This window comes from Python bivittatus, unplaced genomic scaffold, assembly GCF_059951505.1.
Source record: "Python bivittatus isolate LINGU-HERP-01145 unplaced genomic scaffold, Pbiv_v1 ctg000960_np1212, whole genome shotgun sequence".
NCBI lineage: Eukaryota > Metazoa > Chordata > Lepidosauria > Squamata > Pythonidae > Python > Python bivittatus.
Window position 1 is genome coordinate 2,373,106 of NW_028277124.1, and position 10,876 is coordinate 2,383,981.

General features: G+C 37.1%; 2 protein-coding genes across 4 annotated transcripts in view; one reads left to right on the forward strand and one right to left on the reverse strand.

The window, feature by feature from the left end:
* CTNNAL1 (catenin alpha like 1) overlaps positions 1-2,079 on the forward strand; it is a 54,156-nt gene extending 52,077 nt beyond the window's left edge. For 2 of the 3 annotated variants that reach the window (XM_025164826.2, XM_088131549.1), the window contains one exon: positions 34-2,079. In XM_025164826.2, the coding sequence (XP_025020594.2) occupies positions 34-192 (159 nt within the window). In that variant the 3' untranslated portion in view covers positions 193-2,079. The remainder of the gene's footprint in view (positions 1-33) is intronic. The other variant, XR_015794246.1, reaches the window with a different exon arrangement.
* Positions 2,080-2,084: 5 nt separating this feature from the next.
* ABITRAM (actin binding transcription modulator) lies at positions 2,085-7,922 on the reverse strand. The gene is made up of 6 exons (XM_007425298.3): positions 7,766-7,922; positions 6,576-6,627; positions 4,474-4,603; positions 2,724-2,800; positions 2,580-2,649; positions 2,085-2,478 (listed from the first exon to the last, which is right to left on the reverse strand). Exons 1-6 carry the CDS (start codon positions 7,863-7,865, stop codon positions 2,314-2,316), a joined length of 594 nt encoding a protein of 197 aa, XP_007425360.1. The 5' UTR covers positions 7,866-7,922; the 3' UTR covers positions 2,085-2,313.
* Between the last annotated feature and the right edge of the window lie 2,954 nt (positions 7,923-10,876).

Genomic DNA, 10,876 nt, shown 5'->3' on the forward strand with positions numbered 1-10,876 from the left:
CACTTTCATTTTTATTCAATGCTTGTTTTGCAGCACAAAGCAGGAAATGGGTATCTAATGGCCCACTGCTCTTGGAATGGCCAGCATGCAGAGTCAAGAGAAAACAGTGGTCTGGCTGGGAGGACTGACACTTTTGGAATCAAGTCCTTGGAACAACATGTAGCAAGCCTCACTGTTTTGGAGAACAAATGATTTGAAGATGGAAACATTTCTCCGTTGGATTTGTATTTTAAGCCTCTCCTAATTGCTTTCTTTTGAGAAAGGTAAAACCAGGTTAGAAAAAGCTGATGTAATCTTTCCACATCTAATAGATGTCATGGTACTTAGCAATTAGCAAAAGGAACAGCTTTAATGGCTGCATATTTTTGTACGGTAACTTTTGGTTCACTATTAATACTGCTATTTTTGTAATCAAGTACTTTTTTTTTTTTATCTGCGCTCAAATGTCTTATTTTTCAAACCCCAAAGATGCTGCTTGGATATTCATGCAGATGATCTGGATAATCTCAGATATGCTACATGGAAAACTACTGGTGGTGGTGGTTGTTGCTGCTGCTGTTTGTTTGTTTAACAGCCCTCACTGAATGTGAGCCTTTGACCCTTGCCAACAGTATTTGCTGTGGAGGCCTGCTCTGAAAAAGGCGTGACTTGCTGAGTAGCTGCTCAGTCCTTGTCTCCTAAAGGGGCCGGCCAAGAAGTTCTGTTGCCGTAGATACCACATTTCTCTCTCTTGGTGGACAAGGAAGGGGAGGAAGAGAACTAGACTGGAAGTGGTCAAAGAAAACCACATTGCTGCTACTGGATGCATAAGTTACAATAAAGCTTTAATGATGATAGTAATTTCATTTTCGTTAAACACTTTCAGCAATATTTAAAATTAAAACTAAAGATCAATAACAGCATTAATAAAATCAGCTATACTTAAAAGCTTGCTTTTATCTAATTCCCTTTTATCTATATTTTTATATTACAATCTTTATAGCACTATCTAAAGAATCTTTTCAGAAATAGTTCTTCTAAAACCATTAGGACCTAACTCCCTAATGAATGTGATTATATTTACAGCCTTAAACATAAAGCTTGAGCTTTCATTTTTAGCATGTGATAGGAAAGCTTAAGACTGATCACTCTATTTGGAAATAAGTTGCAGCTATTAAAAATACAGTGGTACCTCGGAATACGAACGCCTCTACTAACGAACTTTTCAGGTTACGACCAGCTCTGGCCGCCAAAATTTACCTCGATGTGCGAACTCCGCCTCAGGGTACGGTCATTTTTCCGCCCTGACACGTGGTCCGCGGCCATTTTTCCGCCCCTGACACATGGTCCGCGGCGGAAAACTTACGACCAACTCGGGATACGCCCAGAGTCACGGAACGCATTAAGTTCGTATCCCGAGGTACCACTGTACTTATTTCAAAGAGGGCATTACCTATTTCATAAGTACTTTTCCAAGTTTGTTTGAGAACTGTATATATCTTAATGAGTACATGGGTCCTGTGTTTCAGATTGTAATGTTATCATTGAATAACTCCTTGCTAGTCTGAAGTACTGTAAGCTGAGTATATTTGAAAATTATATAGCTAAGGTAAATTACTCCCATGTCCTTTACATTTTCCTAAGATGACAACTGTGAAGTCAGAAGCAAATATATGATTCTCAGTCATATTTGACTGCATGATACAATGTAGGGGCGGGGAGGCAGAAAAAGAAAATAAGCAAGCACTTCTAATCTTCTTACTTACCTCTTTTTTCTTCTGTAACCCCAGTCCTATCCTCCACTTATGGCTGTGATATTTATACAAATGTTGCAAGTGTTAAAACATCTTAACATTTGGTCCCACAAAACCTTGAACCTTCACTTTGCAAACCTTAAGGCATCGCAGGCTAAGGACTGATGTGTCAGCTAGTTAGTTTATAGTTTTAGTGTTGGCTGCTCAGCCATCTTACTGCACCGAGTGTATGCTTCATCACTAAAATCCTCAAAGAAACAAAATAATAAAAGTATTGATTGTCAGATTGAAGTTTGTCAGATTGGGATTTGGCTTAATAAAGTAGAAAGTGAACATAATGTACGGATGAAATATAAGTAAACAAAGGCTTTTATTGACATGAAGAACAGTACAATAGTTTGGCACTGTGTCCTTAAATCCAATAGTAAAGTTACAGATTAGAACTTCTGAAGGTCTTAAACACTGACTTTGTTTGCTAAGAACATAATTGTTCCAACATCCAATTCTCACTCCACTTTTAAGTATGAAAATCCATAAAGTCACTTTATTATGGGATATACTGGAAAATATCTGATGTATTTCATATTTCTGCTAAGTTCTCATTCTTTGTATTGTATAATGATGTGGAATTAAAACGTTTTGACAAACATTCTTCGTATTCTTCCCTTGTCAGAAGCCCCTGAGTTACTTTTTTGCTTTCTTCAAATTTTGGTAACACAACTGCAATGTAACCCTCTGTGGAAGGCTAGGAAAACAAATATAGATACAAACACAAAAACATTTGTAAGAAAATTAAAAGGAAGGGGCAGATGGAAAAGAAAGCAAATAGAAGTTTGACATCCTGACCTTTTCTTGTAGAAGAGATGGATTATCCAGAATGTTTTCATTCACTTCTATTAATTTTCCTCTTATACAGCTGCAAAGAATTTTCAGTTTATTAAAAGCTAGAAGAGTACAAGCAACACAATAAAACAAAATTTTACCTCTTACCTATAGATGGTGTACTCTTCTCCATCTGAGCAGAGAATTCGACATAGAGGAGCAAGTTCTGTTAGAAACTGAGCACCCTGGAGGGAAACAGCATATAACTAATTAGGATTCTTGGAAAATGATACATAGTGACAGGCTAAGCAGTGTGTGACACCAACAGACAGAATTTAACATTTGAAATGAATGTTTACTATAGTTATTCAATTTGATTCCTCCTTTAATGTAGGCAGAACTGATTATGTACTAACTTTTGGATGTAGGAAAACCCATACTAAAACCCAGTTTTTTATGAAATCCACAAGGCTTGTAACGGTTCCCCCCCCCCCCCACATTTCTAAAGCCACCCAACTTCTTGATAATTCTGGGTAGTATACAAATTTAAAGCCAAAGAAGTGGAAGAATACCATGGAACAAAAAAGATGGTCATTCTGGTGGAACAGACAAATCCTGTCACATAACCCACCTGGCCCAAAGCTTGGGAAAAGAGCAAGGTCTTCAAGGTTTGTTCAAAGAAGAACAGAGCTGGGACATTAAAATCTCTGGGGGGTTGCTCTTCTATTATACTTATAGACTGCAAACTCCAAAAATAATTTTTAGAAGCTGTTACACAAAATTACTGAAATGTATTGAGATTTCACATTTTCATATGCTATAAATGAAATTGCTGAAATCTCACATAATTTCAGTTGCTTGTTAACCTTTGCCAAGGGAAGAATGTGCCCAATATCTGAAATTACAGTCAACTTCTGCCTTAAGCATCTTACTGTTTCTTAGCAAAACCTACCTCACAGGGCAATACATATAATCTATCCTCGTATTTCTGATCTGGCCTTTCCAGTACCTCAACAACTAAAAGACCAGTATTGGACATGTGACCAATTAATTCCACTGATTTCAATAACTTTATGCTAGAAGATATTAATGAGAAGGTGCTGTTAGGCCATTTTCAATGGGTACTAATTACACTAGGTCTCCTGTAGGGACAGCAGCCATTGTACATTGGGATAGCAAAGATCTGGACCACCACTACGTGGCACTTTTCTGTATTTCTTTGCTGTCATCTAATGGTTATATCAATTTCTGCAGCCCAAATTTGTACTTCTTTCCAAGTTGTCAACTTACACGAGTGTGCAGCTATTTTAATAGTATGTGCTAGCATGAGTAGAAAATTAATGAGGCATGGACACAAGAGAATTACTCCGCTACCTAACATGTTCTGGTTTACGTTCTCTTCAAATGGAAAACAAGCGGAAGAATGTTGCACATTATGCTACCCTGACCTTATCTGCTGTTCTATCTTGCCCATAGGAAAATAAGTAACCACAATTTTTTCTGTTTCCCTTCTCTTAGCCAGAATGTCAAAATAAATTCAGACAGGACATGCCAAAAAGTGGCCATTCTCTTACTGATCTGCCTTTTCTTTGAGATTGGCCCCTCTTATTTTATAATTGGTCTGCTGATAAAGTGTTTTGCCAACAGGGACATACTGACAGAGTTAAGAAAAAGTTTGAGCCTTGGAGTCTATATTTAATTGATACTAAATATTTATTATACAATTGATTTTAATTTAACTGATTTTAAATTTTAATTGATTTAATTGATATTAAATTAAATTAATATCAATTATTTAATTGGTATTACAATTCTTTCACTTTGTGCTAGCCTAATAGATTTTTTAAAACAAATCTAGGTTGTTACTTAAAACTGAAACTAGGATCTGTGGTCATGGTAAAAATTTAATGAGCCGTACCCGTTTAGACTTTCCAGAAACTTTATTTTGCAACCTGCTGCAGTTTGCACTAATCTGATAACTAATACTCTTAATTGGTTTTCCTTTTTGAAGAAGAGGATGGGCATCCGCTATAGTGATGACACAGATTCTACAAGACAAGAAGTTTTGTTTATTCAAAACATGTTTATATATTTTTCAAAACAAGACTTTTTCCAGAACCATCTGCAGCATTTTAAATTATAATTTTAAAATTAATTTTAAAACAAGGGAATCAATAAAACAGACACAAGGCAAAAAAATGGCAAAGTATAAAATAGAAATTGAGATAAAATTGAAGCATAGAAGGCAGGATGAGAATGGAAACACACATGTAAGAGTAACCAATATTACTCTAGGTAAGCATTCTATTATAATTTAAGAAAGCCAGAGTTTTGCTTCAATGAACAGAAAAAAGCCCTCTGTGAAGGTAACATTGCTATAATATTTAAATTAATTGTGATGTTATTTAGTTGTGCATTTGATTTATGCTTGCAGTTCTCAATCCAGCAAGGCTGCTTAGATGTGGAAATCAATTGCAAAGGGTACCTTTATAATTGCATTAGTATATAGAAGGAAAGAGAAAAAGGCAGAAGAAAACTAAATGAGGTCAAAATACAGATATTTAAAAAATCTTGGTTTTTAAAGAAAATATTAAATCTTAAACTTTATTTATTAAATGTATATAACCATCCATCTCACACTTGTGACTCTGGGCAGCGCACACAATTAAAAACAAAAGACTTATAATTCAAAAAAAATGTAAAAACCTGATTGATAATAAACTGATCTAAAGTATGAATATTCTATTACCTCATGAATTCCCTCCCACTTCAATCAAGGGATCTTATCACAGAACTTGGGCATCTGTAGGGACCAATGACATCAAAATGGCAGATGTGATTCTGACTAAACTCCACCCCTTTTCACTTGTATAATGAATAAAAAGGGGTGGAGCTTTGACTGATATCTATCATTTTGAATTTGACAGCGCATGCAGTTGCCCCTGTTACTGGGTAAAGATTCTCTTGAACAAATTTGTTCTAAAATACTCAGAAATACAAGATTTATCTCACTGAATTCAAGCCAAAGCATTTCTAGTGCTACACTATACTGTTTTAGTCAGGTCAATTGATCCTATGAATGCATTCAAGCAGGCCAATGGTCAACCCCTCTTATCCTCAGTGTCTGTTATTGAGAGTTACAGTGTATCAGGACATGGAAGTTAATTAATATATTCAATAGCTATTGATCTACTCTTCATAAATTTGGCTAATCACTTTTAAACCCATCTGAGAGCTGATCTATAACTGTTCTTTCTTTTTCTGGATTCCAGAAGGTAACAGCAGTTAACTACTGTATTTGGAAAAAGTCATAAATACAAAACAATGGAGCATATTGTTGAATATCAACTACCCCGCTGTATCTATTTTTGAAAAATAGAAGGGACATAACAGATTTCAAATCAAACATTTTTCTATCTTTAAGACATGTGGCTGGTGTTTTATATTCCTTAGTTTTACAAAACTCATTAATTTCTTATGTTGAGAAATTACTCAATTACACATTCATCAAGAGTAAATCCTACTGAATGTTGTAGAACTTCATTTTGTATAGTAATATAGGCCACAAAGATACTTAGAAGTATAACCTTATGAAAATTACCTACATAGGCTGTTTTGCTTAAACATTTTCCTGCTGGCTGGTGATATTTGGAGAAGTGGGGGAGGGGCACAAAACCAAAGGACTCTACCAGTAACTTTACTTAACATGTCTGCACATGATATATCAGGACATAACTGTTTGCTGGCAGGTCAGAACAGAGGCAACAGCGGAGGATAGGGATCAGAAATAGGGAGAACAAATTGGTAGAATTTTCTGCCAGATCAAAACAGGAGGATAGCATGTTAACTCTGGAGTGGTGAAAGGCTCTCAGAATTTAACCAATGCCTTTTAAAAGTGTCCTTTTAAAAATAGGTTTCCATACCTGGCTTGTAAAAACATGTGGTAGGTTCTCTTGAATTATAATTTAATTGAATACAGAAGCATTTTTGTATAAACAGGCATATAACTTGAATTCTTACCTATTAGAATGTTGCAATATGCAATGATCTTCACAATGATTACCTTTTACATCTGGGGAAAGAAAGTTAGCCTTTACTTAACTTCTACTCAGAGTTCAGGCTGACTGAAAGTATGTGAAACTCTCTCCAAAAAGACTTGAGGCATTTTAATAGCTAACAAACTTAATTTTAGCACACATTTGTGTGGACCGGAGTCCGCTTCTTTAAATAACCAGAATGCTGAATCAGCTGGCAAATAATAATATATGCATGTAGAAAGAAAGAGAGTAAAAAGTTACCTATAAGGGGCAGAGCAGAATAAAATGCAAGAAATATAGAGATAAGAGCTGACAATGTTAAATGATGTACAGGTAGTCCTTGTTTAGCAACCACAATTGGGACCAGCAACTCAGTTGCTAAGTGAAATTGCAACTGTGCCTATGATCTTCAGCTTTACTTTATAGAACTGCGAAGGTCATAAATGCAAGGATTGGTCACAAAGTTACTTTTTCATCACCTTCATACTTGCAAATGGTCACTAAACAAGGCAATCACTAAATGAGAACTACCTGTACACCAATGATTCACAAATCACCATAGATAAATAATGAAGGCTTAATAGGTAGCATCATACCCGCAGCATGGTGCCTAAGTTACACTCCTTGCTGTGCTGAATTCTTTAACAGTTATTACTATTTACACAAGTTGCTTTTCAGAGTCACGTATGCAAACCACAGGTTTAAATCTTTCCTAAGGACTGATAATGCACTTTGCTACAGTAAGAGAGGCATGATGAGTCTCTTGATGATAACTGCCAGCAAATACATACAGAGCTGCAGGGTGATATCCTTAGGGTTCCAACAATCACACCTGCCTATATCTAGGTTCCTCTATTCCAGATTTTCTCAACCTTGGCAACTTTAAGATGTGTGGACTTCAACTCAGGACCCCAACATGCTGGCTGGGGAATTCTGGGAGTTGAAGTCCTCACATCTTAAAGTTGCCAAGGTTGAGAAACTCTGATCTATTCCATCCCCAACCCCAACAAAAACAACCCCGTGGGAGGGAAAAGGTGGGAGCCTGTCGGAGACGGCTGGGATAGAGGCGGAAATAGCTGGTGCCGCAAAAGCGTTTTTTAAAAGGTGTAGACCTCTTTCTCAGTTCGCCTCCAATCCGGAGAGGGAGACGGGCGAGGGTCGGGGATCAACTACCTGGCTTGTACCAGCGGGTGAAATACCGTTCCGTCACGCCGGGGAACGTTGCTATGGAAGCCGGGACCTCCGAAGGCCCCGCCGCCATGATTCCAGCCATGGGCGGAGCAAAAGAGCCGCGCTTCCGCCTCAGGTCCCGCAACGCCAAGATCAAGCGGGCAGTCGGGGGCGCGGCTTAAAACTCGGTGCGAACCAGGTCATCACTGTAGAGCTATACATATAAGAGACAAACGCTCCTCATTTTATGGTAGAAATTTCCGAGCTCACGTGAAAAAGCCAGTTTAAATTTTCTTTAGGTCCATAGTAGGAATTGTCTATAAAAATCAAGAAAGAAATCCTACTGATCCTGCCCCAAGGAGTCAGTATAATGCTATCAGCGTCTGTTCAGAAGAAAACTGGTCGAAGGCTCACGAAAGACCGAAATGCATGCTTTTCCTCCGCGAGTGTTACTTCTTAAGATTTTGAAAAACTAGGACGGAGGAGGATGTATTAATGATTGAGGGAGACGGTGGCTGGCCACAGCCCTGCAAATTAAACCCCGCTTTTCCAATATTGCAAGTCATTTACAAATATTTTCATGAGAAAGTCACCCAAGGCCGCTTTGATGGAAAGAAAAGTATCTTTAAAACGGTCAATTCTCTAAACTTGCTCTCCAAAGCGGAGCAAATGGCACGTGAAACATCGCCCCGCGCTGATTGGAGCGCGGGCGCATTGTTGCATTGATGTTTGAATCTTTAAACAACAATAGAACAAGCCCTGAAAACAAATGGCAGTTTTTGCTGCCCTCTTTTCGGGCCGGGCGAATTAATCACGCCGACGGTAAAATTATAAACGTCTCCTTTACTTTCTTTAGAAACTCTCAGGGAAAAAAACGGAGGAAAAAGCTGCCAACAAAGTCTGTGTCAGTCTACACATTTCATGGCTCTATGAGCATAGGCTTTGTCCCCAGCTGATCTGTACGCGCCCTCCGCACCGAATCCCCTTAACGGCGGTACTAGCCGTGCCTAAGACAGACCCTGCTGTTTCTGCGAAGCTTCATGCCTTTTAGAAAAGTAGTTACAGGTAATGGGGATTAAGAGTAGGATTTAAATAATAGTATGTCGTTTAATTTTACGAATCGGTAAAGATTATTTTTATTGCATTTACATGTGTATGTGCACCTCACTGGATAAACTGATACAGCAAATGTGCATAGGGTTCACACTGCATCTTGGTTTCTCTGGCCAAAGCCCTCAGTAAATAGCAGTCAGCAAGGACTAAAACGCACTGTGAAGTCTCCGGGAGTTAAACTTGCATCAAGTGAGATATTTTTTCCAACTGATTTGCAGCAAATCGAGTTTTCTTGTCTTCTGCAGCCAACGCTGTTTATGGGGTTGGTTTACCAGCATGGCTTTCAAGTTGATATTTTGAAAGGCCTGTCTCCAGTGTTCAGATTGGTTTTCCTAGTTCTCCTGGGACTTGGGCAGCTAGCAATCTTTCTTCTCCCCTTCCCCACTAAATAACTAATTAAAATAAGGAATTATAAGAGCTTGTTTTGCCATTGTGATTTCTTTCATAAATTGCTTTTCTGGAATGCTAGTAAACAGTTCCTGTAGCCTTTTTGCAACTATTCCAACGTCATCCATCTCATATTTTACAGCATATTTAGCTACAATACACAAATGAACTCACATTGATACAGCACATTTCATTTCTCTGTAGATAAGAACCAAAAAGTGATCTAAAAATAAAAAGTAAAAACAAAACCTACATAGTTGAATATGAATTCTGTATCAATTATACAAATGGCCTTAAGAACTTGATATACAGGTAGTCAGTTTAAGAACGAGTTCCGTTCCCTAGGTCTGTCCTTAAGTCAAATTTGCTTGTAAGCAAGAACAGTATTAATTGTATAATACTGTATAAGTAGTATTGTGTAATTAACTTGAACCATTGTGCATTTTACTGCCCTCTTTTCAGGCCAGGCCAATTAATCTCACACAGAGAGAGAAAGAGCTGCCAACCCAAAACTAAAGTCAAATCATTGTGTATTTAACTCAAATTTTGCTACAACAGGCTGTTATGGGTCATCTGTAAACCTGGCGTTCCTAACCTGGGGATTACCTATATTTGAATGCATGCTTTGCCATCATGAATTGACTATTTTAGAAATTTGGTCTACATATACTAATTATATGTTTAATTTCCTATTTTTCCTAGTGTTAAGTTTGCTGATATAACTTAAGTACTTTTGAAACACATGTAAAACTGATTATATTTACATGTAATGTAAATATAACTGTTTATTATATTTACATTTATTACATGTAAATATAATTTTTATTTTATTATAAATATATAATTTAATAAAAATATTTTTATCAAAAACTGATATTAGCATATGCAAATTTTAATTTTGTGTTTTTCCTCTTTCTCTTTTTACATATAAAATGTTAAAATATTCTGAATAAGAATAAAACAGCCAAAAGATGGCGCTTTCGAGTTTGGGGCAAAAATCCTTAGAAGCAAGACATTCCCAGGATTCAGTTCTGAATAATCATAGTAATCTAGGAATGGTCTGCTTAAAAGATGGGAACTGTGTGAGGTAATGGTTAGCCATGTTGGACAAGGCCCAAGGAGAATCCCACTGAGTGACTCTGGCTAGTTATAATCTTTCCGCCTAATCTACTTCATATAGTTGTTGCAACAAGGTAGGAAAAGCATTCAGAGCATCACTCCTGAAATTCTTTACGATCCCTTTACCACCAATGGCCATATCTGTATAACAAAGTAACATGTTGCATCTGCGCATGTGCATTTTCTCCTTAAAAGACTGTTCATGTTGCTCCATGAAGCTGAGCTAACAAATGTCTCTTATCAGCTACTTTAATGATCTGGCAGTTTTCTGTTATGTATGTTCTTCAACTTTTTTGTAACAGCAGGTTTTCAAGAATGCGGATCCTTAGAAAGCGAAGAATGTTCTGTCACTTCTTCTATTCTAAGCATACATGGTGTGAAAAAGTTGTTCTGATTCAAATATTCATCATCTACCAAATAGCTGCATGAACCCTTAATAGAACTGCAACTGTTATATCCATATAAATACACAATTCATAGCAGAATTCCTACAAT